Source organism: Microplitis mediator, chromosome 5, assembly GCF_029852145.1.
Source record: "Microplitis mediator isolate UGA2020A chromosome 5, iyMicMedi2.1, whole genome shotgun sequence".
NCBI lineage: Eukaryota > Metazoa > Arthropoda > Insecta > Hymenoptera > Braconidae > Microplitis > Microplitis mediator.
The window spans coordinates 24341986-24369648 of record NC_079973.1 but is presented as its reverse complement, the minus strand read 5'-3'; the positions used below and the strand labels follow the sequence as shown (position 1 = coordinate 24369648).

General features: G+C 29.6%; 3 protein-coding genes across 4 annotated transcripts in view; all 3 read left to right on the top strand.

The window, feature by feature from the left end:
- The first annotated feature begins 1121 nt into the window (after positions 1 to 1121).
- LOC130667525 (UDP-glycosyltransferase UGT5-like) lies at positions 1122 to 5548 on the top strand. Its single transcript, XM_057469158.1, has 3 exons — positions 1122 to 2501; positions 4887 to 5106; positions 5224 to 5548. Exons 1-3 carry the CDS (start codon positions 1421 to 1423, stop codon positions 5519 to 5521), a joined length of 1599 nt encoding a protein of 532 aa, XP_057325141.1. The 5' UTR covers positions 1122 to 1420; the 3' UTR covers positions 5522 to 5548.
- Positions 5549 to 7272: 1724 nt separating this feature from the next.
- Positions 7273 to 11860, top strand: LOC130668429 (band 7 protein AGAP004871). Of its 2 annotated transcripts, none has more exons than XM_057470719.1 (10): positions 7273 to 7397; positions 7936 to 8062; positions 8173 to 8282; positions 9017 to 9089; positions 9178 to 9260; positions 9339 to 9542; positions 9677 to 9732; positions 10724 to 10802; positions 11085 to 11186; positions 11535 to 11860. In XM_057470719.1, the coding sequence occupies exons 2-10, from the start codon at positions 7969 to 7971 to the stop codon at positions 11634 to 11636; spliced, it is 903 nt and encodes a 300-aa protein (XP_057326702.1). In that variant the 5' UTR covers positions 7273 to 7397; positions 7936 to 7968; the 3' UTR covers positions 11637 to 11860. The 2 variants fall into 2 exon arrangements, with proteins under 2 accessions (XP_057326702.1, XP_057326701.1); XM_057470718.1 differs by lacking the exon at positions 7273 to 7397 and adding an exon at positions 7441 to 7844 and having other exon boundaries at positions 11535 to 11857.
- A 624-nt stretch (positions 11861 to 12484) lies between these two features.
- Positions 12485 to 27663, top strand: part of LOC130667411 (laminin subunit alpha-1) — a 113196-nt gene continuing 98017 nt past the window's right edge. The window contains exon 1 of the mRNA XM_057468960.1: positions 12485 to 13403. Coding sequence (XP_057324943.1) covers positions 13286 to 13403 — 118 coding nt within the window. The 5' untranslated portion in view covers positions 12485 to 13285. The remainder of the gene's footprint in view (positions 13404 to 27663) is intronic.

Genomic DNA, 27663 nt, shown 5'->3' with positions numbered 1-27663 from the left:
TTTTGAAATTAAATAAAATTATCAATAGTCTAAAAAATTAAAAAAGTCGTTTTTTGGGTTAAAAGTAATGACAAAAAATAAATATAGAATTGCTTTTTTTTGGCGTCAATTTTAAATTCAAATTCAACTTTATTGCAATAGCTGTGAAAAAATAATTACAATCAATTTTTTTTTTAGTAAAATTAGGGAAACGATTTATTTCACCTTAAAAAATTTTTTTTGAGTAACATAAAAGTGAAAATAGTTTTCAAGATTAATAAATACGTTCTTAACGATCAAAACGATTAAAAAAAAAAAAAAAAAATTATCATTTTTTGGAGGTGGGCCTCCTTGCCCCAAAAAAAATTTTTTTTCAGAGTTTTGGCAAAATGTCCAGAAATTTGTTCAAAATAAGACAAAAGTAAAGTGATCATAGTTGAAAGCCACAAAAAGTGATAATTTGCTTAGGGGGGCCGCCCTGTCCCGGTTTCCCCTACTCTATATTTATTTATTATTAACAAAATACTTTTGTTTATTTATTTATTGTCTATTGATATACATTTTAGCGTTGAGTTAGTATTTTATCGATTATTTGTTGCACATACATATACATATACTGACAGAAAATATCCAAAAGGTACCAGCCCAAAATTTGAAGATAGATAAGGAATCAAATTTTGAGACGCAAAGTCTTTTTTTAGTTTACACATAAAAAAAATGCATGTACGCATTTCAGCCGAACATAAAAAATCATTTCTATAAATTCATTTTCTCCATAATTTACCAATTGAATATATATTTTAAAATATTTGTATTTAGATTTATCTTTACGCTTAAATTTTCGTCTCGAGAATGAAAAGTAATAGTAATGCCCTTCCTAAATAAATATTTAACTAGTGACGTAACTAGACCTTCAACCTAAAATAATTTTCTAACGAACAAAGCATCTAAAATCCCCTCTACTGATAATTATCCCCACCAGTTTTTAACTACAACGAGCACCTTCTTTGCTTTATAAATTTAAAAATTAAAAGAAAGTCGTCTTACTTTATTACATTTTTTATTTTTAGTAACAACACAACCGTAATTAAATAACAGGATTAAAAGTAATACTATTAGTAATAGAAAATAGATACGCGATAAAAAAAGGAAGTAACAGTTAAGCCAGAAATATTTTTATCTAAAGGTTGTTGTAATTTAAGTCTCAGAGGTAGAGTGGGGCCAAAGATTATACAAGCAACTCATCTATGATGTTCAGTTCACTGTCAACAGTCTCTCCTGTTACTTTAGTATGATATGAGTGATATATAATATATACGATAATGTCAGCTCGTTTATTTAGTTAACGATTGAATTAAAATTTAAAACAAGGTCACTAAGTGTGGGGTCATCTCTATCGGTTGGTCCGTTTCTAGTGATCGTTTGCAATAAATAAGTGACGATGACTGTGAAAAAATTTTTTTTACTGTTATTACTGACAATTATTCATCTAATTAACAGCGCAAGTGCTTTGGAAAGTGTCGCAGATAAAAAGTTTAAAATTCTAGGATTTTTTAGTCACCCCGGAAAAAGTCATTTTGACGTTTTCGAGCCACTTCTTGTAGAATTGGCAAATCGTGGCCATGATGTTACAGTAATATCATATTTTCCGCGTGAAAATAACACGATAAATAATTATCATGACATAAGTTTGATAAATAAATTCAATCCATTTTTAAACGTCGTCGATTTGAAAAAAATATTCCATACACCGTTGACGCCATTTTTAGAATTATTTTACTTACGTAGCATGGGACTGCAATCTTGTGAAGATGCATTAAATTTACCGCAAGTTAAAAATTTAATTAACCGTAAGCCAAAGTTTGATTTGATACTCACGGAAATATTTAATAGCGACTGTTCGTTAGCAATAGTTGATTATTTAAATAATCCCCCGTTTATTGGGCTGTCATCGCATGTTATGATGCCATGGGCAAACGGTCGAATAGGTAATCTGGATAATCCAAGTTATGTACCCTCGTTATTCCATGGATTTGCCCCCAATATGAATTTTATTGAACGCACATTCAATACTATCAGTCTGTTATATATGAAAGTATTCTATCAAGTCGCATTTAATTGGCCGACTCAGAAGATTATTGATGAGGCTTTCGGATCGAGTAAGCCGCTACATGATATTGCGCGTAACACCTCAGCTGTACTTGTAAATACACATTATTCGTTGCACGGCCCTAAACCAAATTTACCAAATGTCGTGGAAGTCGGAGGAATACATATTAATCCGCCTCCATTGCCGAATGATCTACAGCAGTACCTTGATAATGCTTATGAAGGCGTCCTGTTCTTTAGCTGGGGATCTATGATTAAAGCGAGCTCAATGACTAATGATACTCTCGATGATATTCTGAAAGTTATCGGTAATATCCCGCGAAAAGTTATTTGGAAATGGGAAACTGAAAATTTACCTAATATACCTAGTAATGTTCTTATCAAGAAATGGGTACCGCAAGCTGCTATACTTCGTACGTATTTATTATATTTTTAAAAAAATAATTAAATTAATTTTTGTGGTCCTGAAGTAGACAATTAAGAATTTACGGATTTTTGTTTCAACAAATCAACTAAACTGAAGAAACATAATCTGGATTAGAGCCTCAAAATACTCAAAAAATACAAGAATAATTTTATCCGCATTTGAACTTCAAAAGTCTCATTAGAGGTATTCTCTCCCCTCCCTTTTTTATCTAAAATTGTTAGAAGTCCGAAATATGACTTTTCATTCTTTGAGGATTTTGAGGTCTTACTTATAATTTAAAATCGATAAATTATTCGCATTTAGACCTCATAGTTCTCATTGAGGATTTTTAGTACTAACGTAGAGTTACACAATAAAAAATATTGTGTATTTGTGTCGAAAACGGTTTGTGTTAAAAATTATAGTGTGTTAAACTAACACAAAGTATGTGTCACTTTATTTTGTAACAGAAAGAATGTGTTATACACTCTTTATTAACCCATTTTGTGTGTTACTGTGGAATTTTTTGCGCCCTCTTGTGTTAAAATTTCAACACAAATTTCGTGTTAACCGTTTTTAACACACAAACTGTGTTGATTTTACACAATATTTTTTGCTGTGTACTTTCTGGGCGGCAAATGAAACATCAAAGGAATTGAAGCTTTTGAGGATTAAACTAGAATTTGTTTTTAGACTCGGGATTATTTATAGTATATTACACACCTAGGGCAGTAATGTGATCTGAGACATTTCTCACTTTACTGCCCTACACTGATAGAAGGATTTCTTAGCATTTAAAAAAGATTTCTTAGTAAATGATGTTTAAGAAATCATTTCTTAAACATCATTTTTTTGTATGTAACAAATATTTTATACTATCAAAGAAATGATTTCTTAATAGTTAAGAAGTCATTTCTTAAGACATGATATCTTCACTATTAAGAAATCATTTCATAGATAGTAGAAAATATTTGTAACCTACAAAAAAATGATGTTTACACTGAGAGAAAAAGTGTATATTTCCAAGTAAAATTTCTTGATTTAAGTATTATTTTATTTAAATAGTGCCAAGTAAATATTTTCTTAATTTTAGTAAAAATGCATTGTCTGTATAAATTTATGAGTAGATTTAAACAATGGTTATAAAGATAAGAAAAATTATACTTCGATTTAGTAAATTTATTCGTGTTTTTAGTATTATGAGTTAAGTAAACATGGTTGCTTGAATTTAATTTTTTTTTACCTTTATACCGTAAGTTTAAATTCCTGCCCTGTTTAGAGGGAAGAAAGTCGTTCTTTTCATTCATGAGAAAACTAATGATAAAAATTTGCGCATGCGCCATTCTCCCTACAAACGGAGCAAAAGTATGAACTGTCAGGCAATTATACACGTGTGTTAAAATGTCCTAATTTCCTTCCTACGTGTGTAATATACTATTTTTAAAATTCTCGTTTTGGAAAAATCCAAAAATCAGACGTTGGCTAACGTCAGTAACATAATTTCTTATTTTTTTTTTACGAGTAAAATGGCGTAGCTTTAAAAATAAAAAAAAATATTTTTAATAAAATTTAAAAAGGATAAAAATTTAGATTTAATTTGAATAAAAAATATGACCTGCAATAAAAAATTGACAATAATACGATTTAAAAATTTTTTTATCAAATGATAAGTCAATCGAAAATTGAATTGTTATAAGATAAAAATATTAAAAAAATTGATAACCTGAATTGTTTGCTGTATATTATTTTTTCTTTATTGATTTACTGAAATGAAAGAGGAAATAATGATTTTAATGCTTATGATTGATGTTAGATAAATATGCCGGTTGTAGATATAAGATAAAATTGATTGTTTTTATTATTTATTAAATGACATGGTTATTTTTATATTTTATCATATCATTTATTCAATTTTCTCCCAATACTATAACATATTACGAAATGTCGATTAAATATTTTTAAAAAAATTTCAATTAAATATTTTGTACAAAGCAGATATGTACATATCTACATATATACACAGATATACTACTTAATTATTAGTGATAGAAAAATTTAATCTTATCAATATTCTGCATGTCTTTTTTAAATTTAAAAGTGATTTATATTGAAGACTCCTAATAATTAAGGAAAAAAAAAATAATTTATACATATTTTTTGTCATAAAATTTTGTGACTATTTACTAGATACATTTATTTATAAAAAATAACATAAGATAAATTCTACAAGATGGAGTTTTATATATTCATACTATGCCTGACTCATAAATAACTTTATTCCCTAAAAAAATATTATAAAAATTACAGAGCAAGAAAAATATGAAATCATATATTTTAAGAAGTAAGAAAAATATACATGAATATAAATGACAAACATTAAATATTTTTATAGGGCATCCAAATGTGAAATGTTATTTGGCCCACGGGGGTTTGTTGGGTATCAGCGAAGGCGTCAGTGCTGGGGTTCCCATGGTGGTTGTTCCGATGTACGGAGATCAGTTCAATAACGCGGCGGCGGCTGAAAACCGCGGAGTCGCTGTTGTGCTCAAATGGAATAATTTCAACGCTAAAACTCTGAGATCTGCGATCGATCGTGTGTTCAACGACTCGAGGTAAACGCGGTCAAGCTTTATCTAATAACATAAATATAAATAAATAATCTTGTTAAAATAAATAAAATACAGTCCTCATATTTTTTTAATCACCGCTCTTATTATCTGACTATTTAGTTACCAGAAAAATGCGAAACTGCTGCAAAAAGCTTGGCATGATCGTCCAGAGTCGCCCCTAAAGACGGCGGTCTGGTGGGCGGAATACATCGCACGTGGCAACGGTCAAAAATTTTTGAAGGCTTCCGTAACATCTTTGTCTTGGTATCAAGAGGCTCTTATTGATGTTTACATATTTCTTATTGTGATACTAGCAATAAATATATTCATTTTTTATAAATTTTTAAAATTAGTGATCAGAAGTTGTATCAAGAAAAAATTTGATGATAATTCTGTGTATGATAAAAAAAATAAATAGTTTTTTTTTTACTGCTATTAAAATTTATTTTTATTGTTTTTTATTTCAAAAAGTCGTTAAATGCTAATTAACAAAATATTCCCTAGTAAATTCAAAATATTTATTCATTCTCAATCCCAAATTTTTACATGAAATAATTTTTTTATACAAATCGAAATTTTGGATTTAGAAAAAAAATTCATTTCTGGGTCTCGGAGAATCGGACTTGAAAAATGCACAATTTTTTATTATCCTGTTGACGCAACTTGAAACAGGAAGTCACCAAAAAATTATTATACTGCACTAAAAAAAATATTACACTTAAACCCATGCAGGAGCTGCGAGAATTGAACGACGGGGCCCTACTTGGCCCAGCACTGGGAAACCTAGCTTTGGCACATCTATATTGGCCCATGCTTGGCTCAAGATCGGGAACTCAGTCCTGGCCGTTACAATGATTACCCGGGCTTGGGCCAAGACTGGGTAACCTAGCCTTGGCCGTCCAATGGCAACCCAGGCTTGGACCAAGGTAGGATTACCCAAGTTTGGTTATACCTATGGTTTAATAAGTAGATCATATAAATGTATCAGTTCAAAATTAGTAAGTTTGTCCAGTAGCTACCGTTTAGACCCAGCAATAAAAAAGAAGGCAGTTCGTGTCTAGAGCCCAGCAGAAATTTCGCCGAGTTTTTTTCACATCATATACCTTCCTTAGATACTTTAAACGTTAATGATCATGAACTCTACGAGGTTAATAATAATAAAATTTTTTTTAAATTAAATTTATTCGTTTCTTCGATGTATGGACCAGGTCTGGCAAGGAAGCCTGGGTCAAGCCTGGCAACCAGGACTGGCCCCGTGTTATCATTCCAGACTTCTACCAAGGCTGACTTACAAGCTTGGCCCAAGGTTCTACATACTTGGGCCAAGCCTGGCCCTGTCTTACTTTCCTCTTTGGGAAACTTATCGATAAACTGTACGAAAAATTATTTGTCTAAATTCGGAATTATAGAAGAGCATAAAAAATTTTAGAGGTTTACAATAATAATTACAGTACAACAATTTTTCGGTGACTTAACTTCCTGTTTCAAGTTCAGTCAACAGCATAATCAAAATTCGTCCATTTTTCCGTGTAAAATAAAAATTAAATTTTTTCTATTAATAAAAATTCACCCTACTCATTAATAATTTTTCTAATTGACCTATTTTGACCCTTTTCGATCTGTAATGACAATAAAATAATTTATTTGTCTTGTCATTAAATTATTAACAACTCACTTATTAATAATCAATAAAAAGGAATTCCTCAGACATATTATTGCCTCTATTTCATTGAATATAATTTGATATTAAAATAACTCTAAAGCTGTTGTAAATCGATGATCGTGAACTAGAGGAGACCTTGGCCAATACAAAGTCATTACAGCTATATATTATATTTATAAATTTCCTATCACATTAGTACCTATAGAGGGTTCGGTTAAACTGTACAACATTATCACGTCATGGAAATACTACAAAAATAATATAATACCATAAAATACTACGACAAATTTATACTAAATGTCCGACCCTTAATTGAGCAGTCAGCATTTAAATAATCATCCTTGTGCTCGATTAAAATTTGATCCAATCCGCGTACATTCAGATACTATTTATAGTAATAAATTGTGACATAAAATAACAGACAACTGATGGAAGTGTTTCCACGCATACTTATATATTATTTATGAATGTTAATAACATACATATTTAACAAGTTATTACTCGCCGTCGATGTCCAACGGAAGCTTATCATTGGGCGATAGACAGCGGCGGCGACAATTTTACCCCAGACTTCCACTACCTGTTGTCGTGGCAACCTTTTATATACCACTGTCCAGTTTGTAACGTCAAGGTATGTAAGGACATACCCCTGCTGTTTTTTCCGAGCTCTACATGCGGACGCATTCGCAATTTAAATTTATTTGCTACTCATTTTTTTACCGTTCAAATTTTACTGTTCAAATTTATCATTTTTTTCAAAATATATATTTTTAAATAATTGAAAGTATATATTATTTTTATACATATAGATATATATGTATAGTTTTTTTTTTTTTTTTTAATAATTTAGTGCGTAATTTTAAATAATCGACTGGTGAAGTTAAAAAAATTTTTGAATTTGAATATACGCAAGGGCCGATGGTGAATTTTTGAAACATTGTTTTAATTAGCAAAGTTTTTTTAATTTAACTTGTTGTTACTTATGTACATATTTTAATTAGCTAGTTTATTTGACTTTACTGTGTATCACTGACAAGTATTAAAAAACTTTTAATTGCTCGGAGATTTTTTGCGCTAAGTAATTTTTGTTACTCAATTTTTAATTATTTTTTTTTTTGTTTCAATTTTATTTAATCGGGAGAAATTAATGTGCAAGTGAAATTTTTAAGGTGGCGCGTTTTGAATCTCGAATTAGTCCTGGCATGTCAATTCCAATGACGACTGTAGGAAATGGTAACATGACACCTGTTTTGGTTAATTCACGTCCTGATGACATACGGAAGCGTATTATTGGAGGTGAGTTTATTTGATTCTGTGGTTATCGATTCAATTATTTGCCTAAAGCGGTGTATTGATTAATTTTTTTTTTTTTTTTTATTCAATTTTTTCATTTTTTTTTCGTGTAGCTGACACTCAGACACCAGCGGATTTTTCAAGATGTGGAAGTGTTTTAATTGGACTATCGTGGGCCCTCGTTATTCTTACGATGCCATTTTCACTTTTTATTTGTTTCAAGGTAAAATATATAAATTTATTGATAATAATTACAATGATATTTATTATTTATTAGTTGATTATTAATAAAATTTATTCGAAATAAAAATAAGGGTAAAAAAATTCGCACTTATGTTTTTTTACTTTCAGTCATATACGAAAAAATCCGCAAAGTAAAGCCTCAAAATTTTGGCAAAATTTTTTTTTTCAAAATTCTTTCAAAACGTGCCTGGGAATTATATTTGAGTCTTTTATACTCTGAAAATATATTCCAAATCACATTTTTTACTAAAATTCACATGTACATTTCCGTCCTTACTAATTTTTTGTCAAAAATATTTTTTTTCACTACTTCGAGCTACGCCATTTTTATTCAAAAATAAAAAAAAAAATTTCCTAATGGTAATTTAAAATTAATCCCAATTTTGTCAATTATATATTCAAGTAAAAAGTAACAAATTTCGCGTACATTGGAATAAAAAAATTGAATTTTTCTCAGTGGCTCATTTTTTTCCCGCGCCCTAATTTTTTTTTGTCCTGAAAAATTAACAAAATTAATTTACTGCTCTATGACCTCAAAAATAATTTTTTAAAATAAATTTGGAAAGTCAAAATCAAGTATTTTTATTGCGAAATATGGCGCAATATAATGAACTGTTCCAATCGTCCAACAAAAGTCGCATTTCCTACAATATAAAAATTTTCAATTACAAATAAAAAAAAAAAGTCTTCATTATATATTATATTTATTTATAGGTCGTACAAGAATATGAACGAGCGGTTATATTTAGACTAGGAAGATTATTATCTGGTGGCGCTAAAGGCCCTGGTAAATAAATAAACGCAGATAATAAATATGAAAAAATTAATGAAGAAAAAAAATAAATTAATAAATAAAAATATATATTTTTCCTCAGGTATTTTTTTTATACTTCCCTGTATCGATTGTTATGCACGAGTTGATTTGCGTACTCGTACATATGACATCCCGCCACAAGAAGTAATCATTTATTTATTTAGCACTAATATAAAATATAAACGATTAAATATTAATATTAATTAATAAATAAAATAATAGGTGCTAACAAAAGACAGCGTGACAGTGTCAGTTGATGCAGTAGTTTACTACCGAGTTAATAATGCAACAATATCGATTGCAAATGTTGAAAATGCCCATCACAGTACACGTTTACTTGCACAAACAACATTGCGTAATACTATGGGCACGAGGCCGCTGCACGAAATATTGAGTGAACGCGAAACAATTTCCACAAACATGCAGGTAATGTCAAAAATTATAATTCTCAGTGTAGAAAAAAAAAATTACAAAAACTAGTAGTTAGTTTATTAAATACTTATATATGTCAAAGTTAATTATCTGATCGATATTTAGATATAAATATTTTATTTTTTAAGGCTTCGCTGGATGAAGCGACAGACACCTGGGGAATCAAAGTCGAACGGGTTGAAATGTAAAATCGATATTTATTTTTTTAATTTCCTCGTTTATTTAGAAAAAAAGGATTTCTTGGCGCAGGATATCGTGGCAGTAATTTCAAAAGGACATATATTTATTCGCCCTTTTGGTTTTAGTCACTAAGTTCGAACTTTTAGACTTGATCTAAAGCTGAAAATTGGAAAAAAAATTTGAAAGCCAAAAGAACGCGTAATTTCGGCTTAACAGGGGTTCGCACTTATCTCTCTGTCACACTCAAGTCCACGAACGGTAGTATCTTTATTGCACTTGTGCAGTAAATGGAAACTCTGGCCGAGTTTTTCTCTTAAACAAACTAATATTATCAAATAATTGGAGCGCACTTCGCTAGATTAGACAGTAGTGCGTCAATGTAAGGTCTGTATTTTGTATTTAGAGATTTTGTTTGCGAAAAAAACTCAGCCAAAATTATTTGATAACCCCTGGTAAAAAATTTTTAGCTATAAAATAAGTCTACAAAATGATTGGCCGTGAAAATAAAATTTGTATGCCCATTTGGCTTTAGAGAGGTTCCTGAAGCTAAAAGGGCGTACACACAAAAAAAAATTCTCGACTGAAGGTAAATATTGTTGATTCAAGAAAATTTTTTTGGAGACCTAAATTTTCTCAGATAAAGTAGAAATCTTCTCCAATCAAGACGAATTCTCTTGGCTCAAGAAAATCTTGATTTGGTTCCCGAAAACGTTTGTCTTCAAAAATATTTTCTTGACTCAAGATATCTGTTTTTTCTGTGTATAACGAATATATGTCTTTTTGGAATTAGTAACGTGATATATTTTTCTGTATTATGAAATGAAAACAAAAAATTTCTAGACTCAAGAAAATTTTTTTTTTCAATTCATAATGCGAAAAATTTCTTGGGGGAAGTAAAAATTTTTCGCGTCACGAAATCCTTTTTTTCAGTGTAGTACTCAACTTTTTTTAATGGACCAATTAATTAAATAATTCATTCCTTGATTTAATTACAGCAAAGACGTCCGTCTGCCAGTTCAATTGCAACGTGCGATGGCTGCAGAAGCCGAAGCCGCACGTGAAGCACGTGCAAAGGTATTTTTTACTTATCATATTTAATTTAAAATTTTAATGTCGTTAAAGAAGTAACGGACATTACCTTTCGTTATCTCATCAGTAAATGAATACCAGTAGTAGATATATTTGTGCTCTTGGATAAAATAATTTCACAGACGGACACAAGATGACTCTGGACTAGAGTTTGACAAAAAAGATTTGATTTTAATTTAAATAAAATTAGTCAATTATTTTTTTTTCAACTTCACTTAATTGGTCGGTCGGTTGGAAAAAAAATGAATATTTTTATTTTCCAAACAGGTTATCGCTGCAGAGGGTGAACAGAAGGCGAGCAGAGCATTGAGAGAAGCATCTGAAGTTATCGGTGACTCTCCCGCAGCATTACAACTTCGTTACCTTCAGGTAAATTATTTTTTAAATTAAATATCATAGTCAGTCTGGAGGAATTTATTTTCACATTTTAATTGCGGATAAAGTGGATGCGGATTCAAATAAAATCCCCATCACTCCATATTTACTCCCGAAATTCGGAGTAATTTTTTTTTAACTCCGGACTAAACCCGCATTGAAATAAAATCCGAATTCACTCCCGATTTTTTACAGCGTACGTGTAATTAACTTTGAATTAATTTGAACAATAATTTCTAGGAGGTCCAAATTACCCTGACATGCCAAAATTACTCAGACTGATTATACTTATACGTAACTTAAATTTAGAAAAAAAATATTAATAAAAAATGATTATTGCAGACATTGAACACAATATCAGCAGAGAAAAACTCCACCATCGTCTTTCCACTTCCCATCGACATGCTGACATATTTCATGAAGAACGCATCTAATAATAATTAAAAGACTTTTCTTTAAATTAAAAAAAAAAAAAAACTTAATCAATAAATAAACACTGCACCAAAAAATCATTTTATTAATTTATACGTCTACCATCCACATTTTTCGCACCTACATTATTGAATTTTTAGACTCCGCACCATTCATAATTATTATTATCAATTAAAATATTAATTACATGCATCAATTATTTATAGAATAAATATACATACATATATATATATATAAATAAATATTTGTATAAATTCTGTACCTAAAAAATTTGATGGAGTAAATAAATCACGAAAAAATAAACAGTAAAACTTAAAACATGACAGGTAGTCTGTCACCTGTGGCCTTTTGTCCCCAAGTTAAAAATTTAAAGGTTTCAAGTACAATGCAGGTGGGAGCTACGCAGGAGGTAATAAAGTCCTCGAGGGCATCTTTTACTTAAAGTTTAAGGTAAGTAAGTTTACTTTCATTCTCAAACTTCGCGAGTACGAGGTTCACTAATGCAATGTTATGTTTAGTCTCTACCGGGTGTACTACAGCCTCCAGAGTCCAGCCTCGCTCACAATCAGTCACTCGTTTGTTGTGTTGGTGAGTCTATATCTTTTACCATAGCTTATACCTGAATCGAGAGGTAGTGGACAGCAAAAGGTGAATTAGTGGGGGTGGATAGAGTAGATCTTAAACTTTTTTTGGTCATCTTCTTCTCTTCTCATCTCATCTCATCTCGTTTTATCTCATCCGTTTCTCCATATTCTCTGGATGCTGTACAGTAGAGTCTACTCAACTCTTGAGCTGTATGTAAAAGAAACTACTCCGTCCATCCTCTACTTCTCTATACTACTCGTGTACGTCTCGTGTAGTCTGTACTGAGAGGCAGCGGCAGTCTGGTTCAGGGACCACGATCTTAGTTTGCTTGCGGCGTTTACCACGCGCGGCCGCTCTCTTACAATACACTTACATCTTTATTTATTTTTTATAAATATATTACGCGTATCAATTTATAGTTATACATATATATGTAACAACAATTAATACTTAATATAAAAATGTAACGAACGAACGAAACGAAACGACTGTTTATTAATAAACGAAATAAATATTAACCGATGATGAAATTACGCGGAAAAATATTTTCAAGAATGAGACTAAGGAGTTTCAAAGAAAAAAAATTTATAAATTTTCTTTATTTAATTTTTTTATTTATTTATTGTAAATAATATGAGTACACATTTACATGAGTGATTAATTTATACATACTCTGTTTTTTTTTTTTTAATTTAAGTGATGTGTCGTGTTCTCATGATGACTTTGGTATTTTATTAATATGTATATAAATGAATGTTATTTTATATTTTTTTTTTGGTTTTTTTCTTACGCTTGTGTATTTTTAACTTAAAAAATTCAGGACACTGACAAATTGAATCCCCCGGGCGATCGAGAAGTAGAGTAACTCTCGACTTGTTCCATCATCTCGGATTACTGCTCCAGAAATAAATACGAATTTTAGTGTTGTGTTGTTTTTTATTGTTATTTATTATTGTCATTACCTTCGATGTTTGGCGGTGAGATAATTTGATAAAGTGTCGCAAAAAAAAAAAAAAATTTTTTTTAATTAACTGCGGGTTTAAATATAAATTATCTTAATAATAATAAGTTTTAAGATGGTGTTAAGAAACTTACGACGAGCTATCAAGCTCAGTATTTTTTTAACAATTTTTTTTTTCCCGCTCTGGAATTTAAGTGACGCCGCACGAGGATATAAACGTAATTTTAGAAATGGTATGTCTAGTTTTTTTTTTATTTACTTACATATGTACTTATATTTACGTATTCACTTATTTATTTAGGGGTATATAAATTAATGTATGAATTTAAAAGTTTGTAAGATCGGAGCAGAGTAGATTTGAGATTTTGAATCGTATCTGTATGGAGTTAAATTTTAACGAGCTCGAAGATATACATTTGGTATAATATAAAATTTAAATAAACATTAATATGAAACGGCGTTAAATGTATTGAAGTTTTAGTCGAGGATCGTGACACTGTGGATATATACCGTACTCTTGTCTCAGATGTTTCGTTTTCGTAAATGCCACCCGGCTTTTTGTAAATTTATATTTAGCTGCGGATGGAAGTGTGTCTAAGGCGAGTCGTGTTATTTATTTTCAACTATTCAACTATTTTTTACGTTAACAATAAATATATAATTATTATATATATTATGTTTTATTAATAAATATTTATTTTTCTCATCATCATCAAAATAGTTTCTAAATTTCCTGACAGTCGTTAAAATTCGTATTCACATATGTGTATATATATATATTTCCATTAAGTGTTTCTTAAAATATACACTTAGTAAAAACTAATAAAATTAAAAATTCAACTTTTTAAAAACTAAATATTGTTTTATTTTTACGTCATCCAAAAGTGATAATTTTACAAAATAAATAACTACATTGGGATAAAAAATAACTATTAGAAATATTGTACAAGAAATTATCAAATTATCTCATATATTGTGAGTGAAAAAATTTGAAGGGTTACATGACTAAATATCAACGGCAAAAATATGACAAATAAGTCATTAATCGTATAAATATTTACCGTTAATATTAGAATCGTAATGGTCCCTCTTTTCAGGTATTTTATGTATGCACTGAGAGAACAATTTGTTTGAGCCAAATAAAATTTTTTTCAGGCAAATAAATCCCATATTTGAATGGACCCAATCAATACTTATTTGAGACAAAGATATGGTGCATTTGAATAAAATAATGATTTGTTTATAGTTAACAAATCTGTAATTGAATGTACCTGAAGTTTGGAACGTTTTTTGCGCAATGAAAAAAAAAAACAAAATGCACAGTAATAAATCTACTAGGTGACTAAATTTCCGAAATATTTCGCATATAGATGCTGACATAGCCGAAAATCTTAGGCCGCCCTCAAACGGAATTACGCCTTAAGCAGTTGAATTACATCAATTTTTTTTCATTTTCGTTCCACGGAAAATGTTCCGATCTTCCGGTACATGTATTTGAATGGTGGCACTGTAGCGCCATTTGTTAGCTACAAACAAATATATATTTGAATGGAGAAATGATTTTGTTCAGTCAAATAAATCTATTTATTTGGCTCAAATAAATTGTTCTCTCAGTGTGCGTAATTAGAAATAATGTAAGTTCTTATTTTTTTTTTTTTCGCACTCTAAAACCAAGTGTGTAGTCAAAATTAACACACTTGCAAAGTAACATTGAAACGCCATAAGCAATCTATAGATATTTAATACACCGTGAAACTTTGAATTCAAAGATTTCATTCAAAGTCATTTTTTGATCGAAGAAATCTGAATTTGGCTGGAGATCTAATGATTTTAGTTTTATTTGAAAGAGTGCAGATAAAATTCGATTTTTTTTCTGTCAATAAATTATTCTTCAGCTTAGAAATTAAATCTATAATGTAATAATTTTTAATCATTGACTACTGAAAAAAATGTCGTTTTTACAAAAATCATTTTCTTTTCGGTGACTAATTTTAGTAAATATAAATAAGTAAAACTAGAGTTTATAAAAACAATTTGTGGTTTTTTTTTTAATTATTTAATTCAATCTGACAAAAGAAAAAATATTACGCGGCAAAATTTGAATTTTTGAGTTTTTATTACAAGAGTTTCAAAGCAGAAATTTTTTTAAAAAATCACAGCGTCAATTTTTGAAATCCTAGTGACGTTTTTGAATTTCAAAACCTCTAAAGTCATATAAAGAATTTTACAGATTGACTTGGAGCATTTGAAAATATTTAAATAATTTTATTACTATTAATAATTAGAGGATAATAATTTTTGGCAGTTATCAAATAAGATCAGGACTTGAAACAATTTAGTTCTTGTTTCGCACTCTATCATTTTGGTGTTATTTAAATGCCGCTGTCGCGGCGCATGCAAAGAGCTAAGAACTGAAACAGATCGCGAGGGGGCCAAGTACGTGCCCGGAGTACAAATTTATAAAGGGTCCCATAGGTAGTGGGATACTCATCCGACTAAATCCAACTTAACAACTTACATATATGTATATTCATCCATATACATATACATATAAACATAAATATATAATACATATGCTCAAAAGAAAAACGAGCTCCCATTTCTCTATAGAAATAAAATGATGCAGAATTTAACCATGACCACAATTGATCTCCTTGAAAACGCCCTCGTAATAATAACCTTCAAGTACAATATATTATTTTTATATTTTTTTTAACCATTAAAAATATAATAAATTTTTAAAATAAATTAACAATCAATGAAATTGAGTCTGTTTAATTTTTAAAAATAATAACAACATTTTCAAAATAAAATTTTTTACATTAAATTATTTGGAACTAAAATGCATTTATTGTTAATTCTTCGTACCGTAAATTCAGCATAAATTTGTGAATACAAAATTCTTTTTAGTGGCGCCTGGATTTAAAAATAAATAAAAAAAAATTTTAAGACTGAAAGACTATTCATCTTGACCCTCATCTCGGTCTTTTCAAATAAACGTGTGAACATTGATGTCTAAACTTAACATTAAAACCTTTTGATAGATAATTAATTACCAAATTTAATTTTTTATTTGAATAAATTTTATCTCTCAAACTTTTAAGCCGTGAAATTTTTTTTTTAATTAAAAAAAATTTTTTATCCAATAATTTACCTTTGTAATTATAATTACTGTGTACGAGAGCGTAATAAAGATTTTTAATCGTTCGATGGCACGCGTAATTTCATCTTGACTGACAGCTTGCACTTTTTCGTCTTAAGCTTACAAGCGCGTCCTAGCAAAAAATGAGAGACAGATCGAGTCTTTTTGCTTTTTCTTTCACTCTCTCTTTTTAATTTTTTATTTCATTTTTAACTCAAGTAACTTTATTTTTTATTGTATTCGAGTCTGGAGATAATAAAGCGGCAATAAAGCAACATTGCCTTAGGGTTTTAAAATCATGGTTAAATTTCTCTCTTACTCGTCTTCCTTGGCGATGTGGCCCGTGTTTCACCCCAGGCTTCTCCATAAAAATAATATCCTCTGTTATATTTTGACGCCAAATTCACACAACAGGCTAAATAAATGCCATTATTTTATCGCTCATCAAAAAACTCTTATATATTTATCTTTTTTTCCATTTATGTAAAATACCGATTTTATCCTAAATACAACAAATTTAAAAAAATTTTTTTTTAACAATCAATATCTATATTAAAAATCTCTATGGCTTTGATATATTCAAAATAATTTTTTTTCATATATTATTAGAAAAGTTATTTCTTATGATAAATTTCAAAGTATGTTAAACTTCCCGCTCAGAAAATTGGAAATTTAAAAAAAAACGAAAATTATTGGTTTCGGTCCGATTTTTGAAAACCGAGTTTTGAACAGATCTCGAAGTTTTAAGGTCTTAAGAAGTTATCCTGATTAATTTCGAGACCATGTCCAAGTGTATGTACGTACGTGGGCTTTTCGAGCTCAAAAACAGCGGGAGGTTTTGGGTCTGCCCCTTATCCATACGAAAAAAATATATATCCGGGCAAATCTGCATATATGAGGCATATATTTATATATATTTTGCATATATGCGACATATTCCAGATTTGCCCGGATGTATATTTTTTTCGTATGGGTAAGGTCAACTGTTTTCCAGATTTTTCTTAAAAATCATCACAAAAAATATATTTCCATACAATATTTATAGAAAACGTTTGTGAATTTATTGGAAGCACTGTCACGTATTCAAACGTGACTTAGTCTCGGATAAATACATTTATTGGCAATGGACACGGTTTACTTGAAGTCATTCCCTTTATGTAACAGAAGTAACAATAAATTTTTTATTGTATTTGTTTGTTTGTTTATTTATTTATATCATATGTAGTGTTGTTATTACAATGCATTCTTCACGAGTAGCATTTAAGTACCTATATATATATATATGATATATCTGTCCTCATTTATTTGCTCGGTGCAATTCTCACTGTGAAACACCTATCATCTTCTTACATTCCGTTACTCACAACAAGTGGTTATTGCTACCACTTCTTGTGTGTTTAACGAGTCGAAGAGCCATACTCGTGACTTTCTGGCTGATAATAAGCACCCTTGTACTCTACATTTCATTGCAACGCGATAGAATGTGCTACTCATAATTGATATTGAATATTATAAATTCTTATATCATAGACTGTTCATATTATACCAAAAAAAAAAAAAATTATATTCAAGTATTGAGTCTGTGTATAATTAAAAATAGTGCAGTAAAAAATTACAAGCAAGCCGGAAGTCAATGGCGCCTGCAAAACTTTGATAAGTGCCACCGAGGCGTGGCGAGAGAATGCTCTGCAATTAACTCGAGATATCGAGTTCTAATGATCGACTCTACTTGCAATCATCATCTCTCAACGAGTTTCTCTTTGGTATATCATTCTCACCAAATAAAATCCCATTAAACATTTATCTGGTTTAACTTATGGTTATTATTCTTTTTTTTGTGGTTTTTCAAAATTTTTTTTTAGTCACAGATTATAAATTAAAAATTACTGGTTACTATTTAAGATTTTTTTCAATTACAATAAATTAATTTTCATTGATAAAAAAATATATAGAGAAAAGAGGGAAAATGGGACATTTTTTAGTTTGGTATTAAAAAAAAATTTTGCGCCTTTATTTGAAAATTTTATTGCAAATGACATTTTGCCTGAAATGAACATAAATAATTTTTTCTTTATTCAAAATTTCTCATATTTTTAGAATACGACTGTAAAGTAAAGAGTTTATATACTTAGGGTCAAATAATCAATTTTTTTATCTATTTGTATTTTTAATTAATTGAAAGTGATTGTAATTATAAATCACATCGATTAAAAAAATAAAATATAAGAATAAGAAAACATGTGTAGTGATAAGATTTCATTAATGTAATTAATTATTCAATTATCTGTAGAACTTAATTATTATTAATTATTAATATCCAATATTTCAAAGATACCAAACAAAAAAAAATAAATCTCAATCAGAAAATATTTGATGACAGAAAAATATTTTTGTTTAATGTCCTGATATTAATTTTGAGTTATGAAAGGATAAAATTTCTATAAATAAATTTTTTTCATGTCAAGGCGGTCCAGAGGACAATAGCGATCGCGCGAGATCGTTAATGCTCCATCTGCCGTATTTCCTGTCGCGTTGGCTCGCGCCATTATTTATACGCACGTCCTACGTCCCATTTAATAGACGCGTTTCTTTTTATTTATTTTTTTCTTTTCAAATTTTTTTCATTATTATCATTATCATTATTATTATTATTTATTTTTTTATATATGGTAACCTTCGACTTCCGGCAGTCGAATATAATAAGCTTCTCTCCACCCAACTCTCATCTACCGCACACTCTTTCGTCGGGAATTGAGACGTCAAACCATCATGACCCCTCTTTACTTTCTTTCTGACGTTTCTCATTCTTTCTCACACGCTCTTCATCTCTGATTTCCGCGTTATATGCGCACTGCACGATTGCATTATTCTCGGATGCATCAACATAACACACATGAGACGTGCAGTTTTAATTAATGCATCGGAAATACGTTCATAGAAAGATATCGAACCAAGTTCAATGAATCTTTATCAATATACATTCACATTATTCATAAATGCCTTTCATATATTTATTTATATAAAAGTTACATGTATGCAATTCATGTTTTTTTTTTTTTTTTTTCAACTAAATGTTATCAAGAATTTTTAAATTTATAATTTTATATATGCAGATAACTCTATAGTAAATATTCCTCTTGATGAAAGGATTTCACGATAAATTTATAACTGGATATTTTTAATAAATTAAATTATCCCGAGTCGGAATATTAGACGTAAATTGAACGTTTTGAACGTAAATTGAACGTTTTGGACATTAAAAACTCAATTTGACAGCCTTCAAAAATTTTTTTATCGATTTTGTACTCCTGGATCATAATCACATGAATTCCGTAAAATTTTGTCGTCCACCTCTCTGGCTCTTAAATAAAAAATTCGTATTTTGAAAAAAAATTTTTTTCAGTTTCATACTTCTATATTTAACACTATATATTTATACCTGTTCATATATTATGATATCAAGGTTATGAGAATTGTAATTACAAATATTGAAATAAATTAATTAATGTTATCATTAAACTAAAATCATAACTCATGAAATTACAAATTTTTTATGAACTAAAATACAAGACAATCGTTCAATTTACTTTCAAAACGTTAAAAACGTTCACTTTACGTTTAAAATGTTAAGAACGTTCAACTTACGTCTAATATTTCGACTCGGGTAGACAATTGTAAAATTTTTAAGGGTTGTAAAATACCCAGTCTTCAATTTAAGGTCGGTCAATAATTGGTACTGTAACCCTACCCGGCATTTACTTTTACAAATTTTTTTTCCGGCATTTTTACTTTCGGACTAAAATTTACTCGGAAATAAACTCATCTTTCAAAAATTCTCACCAAACTATAATTAATTTTTTGAAATTAAGTGTCTCAATTACTTTAAATACATGGAAATTCTTTGTATCAAATTATTTCACTATAAAAAATCTTAAAAACGGTTGACCCTGCGGGAAAACCCAAAAACTTCCCGCTATTTTCGAACTCAGGGAGCTGAGTCCAGATTTTCTATCGAATTTTTCAGAGTTTCTTAGACGGCGATCTGATAAAAATTAAGGCATCCGTCAAATGCTTGAAGACCTTGGGGGTCTCAGGCAAGTCTTGAAAGAACTGAATTTTTTAAATTTCAGCGCGGGAAGTTTAAAAAAAACTATAAGTATCTTTCAAACCGTAATAGAAAAATTTGAATACAGAAATAATTTTTTTATTTGTCACATGACTAACCTAGTGACCGGTTGTAGAATTTCTACGGCTGATATGTAGTTAACTTAAAGTTCTCATATATTATATACCACGTTAAGAAGCATAACATGCGCAATAAACGATTAATGTACAATCATTATTCTTTTATTACCGTCTGATTATGCTTATTTTTCATGAGAAAGCTCACGACTCACGATTTCATTATAATTATATCTCTTACAAGGTAATTAGGGAAATAGTACTGCGATATTTATGCACATTTATGCAATTTATGAGTACTATACATACTGTTCATACGTCATTCAAACTATCATTTTTTTTTCCACGCATAATTATCGATACTAAAAAATTGTAAATTAAATTTGAAATTTGAGGTAATAAATAAATATGATAAATAAATCATAAGATAAATATTAATTTTACAAGTGTAAGATTTATCTTCTAAATCTCGATTTTAGAATTAAAATAGTTTTAGCATTAATTTATATATGTATGTATTTAAAGGATATCACATAATATAATCGCAATCTATATTCCGAGCATCTCACGATCGATGAAAGATAAAAAAATAAGAAGGTTTTAACACACAGGCTTCTGGATAACGATCTCCCGGCACCTCTCGTCCGCAACTTGGTCATTTAGCGCCTCGGATTAATTTTATACTGAATCGATCAGTCGATCTTCTTTCGCTTCGACGCCTCGTACACTTTTTACTTTTTTTTTTTTACATACCTCGGACCATTTTTTTTATCGTACCTCGTTTTCGTCCATGTCTCGCTACATCTCCCCATTTTAATTTACAAAACACTACATATTTAATACTTAAGTATTTTTATTTTTATTTTTATCTGCCTGAATTATTTGTACATCATATTTAAACAATAATCTGATAGAGTATTTTTTAAAAATAAATTTGAAAATAAGAACCGCGAACGCGTCATTCGTTGATGTTCGCGGAAGGTTTCATACCGTCTTGGCCAAGTCGAGTCTGTAATCGAACTGCCCGACGATAATTATGGTCCAGCATTTATGCAAGAAATAAAAAGTTTAAGATATAATGTATTATATGAAAAGAAAGATCGACTCACGATTCATCGATTTAACACATATCTCGAATATTTTCATCTTCTTTTTACTCAATTTAATAAATAGTCTCTCATTTTTATTTTAATTGCTGTTCATTCATTTTTAAATATTTAATAAGACAGTAATTGATGTTATTAATTTTTATCTGCTATAATTAGCTCGTCTGTTAATTTGTTTTTTTATCCGTATCGATCATTCGAAAAATTAATTGATAAAAAATTTCTTGTTAATAATTAATAATAAATTAACCATTAAATAACATTTTTTTTTGCGGAGTAATTTATTTTACTTTAAAATTCTAGACAAATTTGAATTTCGCGGCATTTATACAATGCGTCCATTACGTTTTTTTTTATTGGTAGAAATTTAATGCATTCATTTAAAAATTTTATATGAACTATTTGTGTATTTTCTTCAAGTGTTCGGATATTTTTCCTTACAATTAATTTTTTTTTTCCCTATTAAATAATCGCGGCGACCGCTGCGCTCGATCCTGCGTCCGCCCGGTTATTGGTCTTGGCTGCTATCAATGCGCCAAACTGCACACACTGAACTAGTAGTTTTAAATATTTTCATGTTGGGTCAGTTTTTTTTTCTAACTATAGATAAAATTTTTTTAAAAAATCCCAAAATTGTTATCATTTTTTTTTAATCACTATTAAAAATAATCTACGAAACGATTGATTCTGCGGTTCAACTGTAATAAATTTTCTCAGTCAGTTAAAAAATAAAGTGATGGAAAAAACGACAAGCTGACTTCCGAGGTCGATTAGAGATCAATACAATCGGGGTTATACGAAAAAATTAAAATTTATGGCCTTATATTTTTTTTTTGTCGTCATATATATACATAAGTTACTTGAAATAACGGTGGTAAATACAACTGAGTACTATTGAACGAGTTTTATAAGTTAAATCTGTCAATTTGCAAGCCATTCTGCACTGTAGTGACTGAGGGTAGTGACTAGTAGACGAGTTGATAAGAGGTTTTATTTGTAATGGCGAAGAATTCTAACGACTAGATCTCTGACGTTTCAAAGGATGCAAAAGTCATGCTTACTACCGTTTTATCAGTTAATCAATCCTGTATTTGTTTTCGTTTTCTATTTTTTTTAACTATAAAATTCTCTCTATTTTGTTTGAATCTGATAGGTCACTTCTTCAAAGCTGTTTATTTTTATTTCATAAACTCGCAAAATATTTCGGAACCCGTTAATTAGAAAAAAATGTAGATGAGTAATGGAAGATTTTAATATTTTAATTCAGTTAACGGGAAACACGTGTTTGTATTTAAAACAACTTTTTATTTATTTTTTTTTTTTCACATTAAATTGACAAAAAATTTTAATCATCAATTTTTAAGTCAAAGTCAAAAAAAAAAAAATACATAAATTAGTATTATCACTTTTTATTATTTTTTAAGAATTTTAATTAGAAAAAAAAAGAATATTTGTCGTGTTAATAAATCAGTGTTAATGATAGTGTATGTGGTGTCTGTCGGTAGCCTTTATGTTTAATTTACTAGCTCGTTCCATTTAGCTCGAGAAAAGATCTGAGAGCTTTATCGTTTTCCCGTAACTCGTCGGGAAAACCAACGACACTTTGGGGCTTTGCTTATCGGCATGAGAACTACTTGTCACAAGTGGACCTGAACGAAGCGCACTATATATATACTCTACGATATATGAACATAACTTTTTTTTCATACATATATACACGATAAAGAGAATTACACACGTTGCCACCATGGTGTTTAGTCGATAATATATTAGACAGATTTAACACCGTATATATTATATATATGTATATATATATACACAATATATAACACCGGTCTATCTCAGGAATGCAATTATCCGTGACGTTTTTCTTTCACTTTTACAGTATAGAGAAAATCACAACCTGGGCTATTAGTAATCATTTTTATTAATTAATAAATAATAATTTTTATTATTATTAATTTATAAAAATTTTATTTATCTAGAAATTACAAAAAAAATTTGAATTCTTAAGAATTTTTCGATCTCTCACCTCTAAAAACGTTAAATATTCGACTAATTATTGTGATATTGGACGGAAAAATAAAATTAGCTTTTCCATAGCCCGAAAATTTCAATTTTTCCAAAAAAAATTTTTCAAATTTTTATATTAAAATTTATTTCCACCGCGAATTCATTATTAAATTTTTAAAAATAAAGTTAACTGGGTATTAAATAAAAGTTTACGTATAGTGGAATTTTTTTTCATTAACCGGTGACACAAATCAATGAAAACTCAAAAGTATGTCATCTTGCAAACTGTAAGCTTTGAAAATTTGAAATAATTTAAAGTAAACGTTTCTATTTTTAACGAAAATTTCGGGAGGAATTTTCACAGAAAAAATTTTCACATTTAAAAATCGATGAATTTGTCGGTTCATCAAATTCGATTATCGAAAAAAAAAAATTTAAATAAATTTGAAAATATCATATTTTGAAATTTGATATCACAGAACCATCACAACATAAGTAATAAAAGTTCAAATAAAATAAACTTACAACAGTTGAAAATCGAATGGGGACATGCTGGGATGAATGTAAAAAAAAATAATAATTTCGAGTATTTATTGTATTTGATCGAACAGCTGATAAATAAAACCCAATATAAGAATCTAAAGTATATAAATATGTCAGAAAGATCTAAGGGACAATCGAGGGAGCATTCAAATGGGCATTAAAACAGCAGTAACATTGTTGAGTTAGTTTACGACGTTTAATAGTCGGTACCACACACCATCTATACATTTACATGTATAAATTTTAACTGTACATACATACATAGACAGCAATCCAAAGTGTACATAAGCACTCAATGTGCAACTACGTCTGCAATTAAATAGATTAAGCGTTAACGTAAACGTTAATGCTGTTCAAATTTACCCGCGCATTTAATTATTTTTATGGTACCTGCATACCCGGTAATTTTCTCAGTATGTGGGATTCAAAAGTACACATATAGTAGTTATGTTGTAGTTCTAAGCAAAGTATTAGTCGGTATATCTGCTGAGAAAAAAAAACTACAAGTACATACGAGCAGTTATTCGCACGGCGAACATCACAGGGAATAGAAGTGAATTACTGGCAGTAGAACCGGCGCCGTAAGTAAAGGAAACTCAATATAATATAATACTTTGAGCTTGTATTGAGACTGAGGTTTAAATAGTGACGCTTTATGCTCTTCCTGTACCAACTGAGTGGAAGATTTGTATAGAGAACTTACAAAGTAGAGAGAGGATAACTTTTATTTGGCTCCCACATTCTTTGTAGTCTGCGGCAATAGCAAATTACGCGCATAGATTTTGCAATCTTGTAACTGTAATTGTTAGATGGACACTTTGGTGCTCGGTTAAATGTATAGAGAGACGTTAGATAACGGGTCGAAATTTTTCAAGCCAAAAAAACGCTCAAATTTTTTCTCGGCCAAAAATTTTGATGGGAAAATATAAAAAAGTTAATGGTTGCATGATTTTATCGGTGGTTTTATCCAAGGTGTAGTCTGTCACTCCATTTTACTACCCTCTTATGACGACTTGTTGATAATCATGCGTATGCATTTCGTTATTCCATTTTTTTTTATCTACTATCTATGATTTAAATGAATGATTTTCAAAATTTATTTGTAAGGAATTTTTTTGTTTGTTGATTCCAAGAATTTTTTATATTAAAATAAAAAAATGAGAGAAAAAAAAGACCTGAAACAATTATTAGAGAGGAAGTTAAAGCGCAACCTTTGAATTAGTCGTGGTCGTAAATAGTGAAAGGAATGGAGGACAGTGGAATCGGAAGGTTCAAAATATATATATAATACTTTTGAGTGGAGTTTAGGTAGTTTTAGATGTAGAGAGAAGGTAGTTATTGAAGGTTTGTTGTATTAGAGTTAAAGATTTTCACAGCTGAACCTGAAACTTGAGAATAAAAGCATCAGCGTGTGGTTTCTTTTGAGAATTTTAGCTAAACTGGAAGTATCAGAACAGGGTTTTAGCTACACTACTTTTTTTACTTTTAAGGGCCGAAAATTTTTCCATCGGTCATGGTTACGCCTACAGGGTATTTTTCACGCTAAACTCGTGCCAGACCTGTTTAAATCTCTTTTGACGACCTCACTCAGCTCGAGAAAATACACATTATTATTATTATATAGGGTAAGAGCACCAGTACCCAGCCCCTAACCAGTAGCCAGCCGGTCATATACTTTAACATTGGCTCAAAATGTATATTAGGGTGATTCATTTCCGCGAAATTTTTTTTTTTAAGTGCTCAAGCAAAATCTCAATCTACATCGAAAAAAAAAAAATTCTCACCAAATATGAGCTCTTAATTCCAATGCTAAGTACTTGCCATTTAATTTCAAAGATTTTCCATTTAAAATACACGTAAATTAAATTACTTTTTTTTTAACTTTCTAATACTCAGCTGCGTTTCATGATATCAAGGCGGTTTTGGTCGCAAATTGAAGGGCATTTAGTGTACTTCAAAAGTGCCCATAGCTACTTAGGTGTAATTCCAGCTGTTTCACTTGTGTCCGTTGCGGAACTAATTTTTCCTATGAAATTGACGTTTATTGGCTTGCAGAACATAAACCAATGAAAGTACATCAAAAATGTTAAGAGAAATTTTATAGGGAATTTCATTCCCTTCGAAAAAAGTTCTATGAGTCAAGTCGCTAAAGTCCATAGTTTCCGAGTTATAATCATTTTAATAATTTTAAAAATATAATAAAAAAAAAAAATTATAATTGATATTTTATTTTTCAAATCATTAAAATGATTATAACTCGGAAACTATGGACTTTAGTGACTTGATTCATAGGACTTTTTTCGAAGGGAATAAAATTTCCTATAAAATTTCACTTAATATTTTTGATGTACTTTCATTGGTTTACTCTTACCCTATATAACAAAATTTTTTTTGTTAATTAATTGACAGGAAAATATGCGTATCTATTTTATTAGAGGTGTTGATGAACTAATTATCTATATGTAATAAATAAAATTTAATATTCAGTGTCGAAGGATATAAAATCATAAATAAATGTCAATTGAGACATACGGAAAAGTTTAAATCGATTAAAATGTCTAGTGGGCTGTGAATCAGAGAAAATTTGCATGAGCATCATGATCTTACAACGGTCATTGGTCTGTTGCATACAACTTATAATATGTATAAGTTATATCTCTTACTCATATGTATTTATATATATATTTCGCATATTAGTATTTATGTATATAGTTTATATACCTGTATAGAAATATTATGAAGGCGTTCGTGTGGGCAATTCAACAAGAATATATATATACATATATATATATATATATATATATATATATATATATATATATATTATATATATATTATAGTATAGTGTGCTATGCGCGTGCCGGTGGCCCATTGATGACTTTCATTCACACTCGGCGCCAGCGCACGCGTGGGTGCTCTCCCCGCGATTATTTAAAAGCGACTGGCCTCCAGACACTTGAGGGCATATTTTACCACAACAAAGAGAAAATTATTTTTTATTTCCCTGACTTAAATTACTGCAATTACACCATTCGCATTTTTACTTTACAAGTTATTATTATAATTATTTTTTTTTTCCATTACCAAATTACATATTTATAAAATTTTAATTAATAACAAATATATGTAGATATATTCACTGGAATTGAAAATATCATTAGTCATGTGTCCAGCAGACCACCGAGTGCGTCTGTTGTATGGTATGACGAGTGAGAGATTGGACATGCCATGAGAGAATTTAACACAACAGGAAGTTTTGTAAACGCTACTAAGACCATTAAGGACACATAAGTGGTCGATGGATCGTGAGAAGTGATTTAGAATGGGAGAGTAAACTTTGAGAATCAAGAGCCCAGACATAACGAGAACACTTTGCTGCTGGTGGTTTTTAAATTTAAATCTCGTACTGGCTCGTCGGAGAAAAACAAAAAAATTATCTTCGAATTAGAAATAAAATAAAAATAGACGCATTAAAGATCGAAAATAAAAAAATATATATTTGGTGTT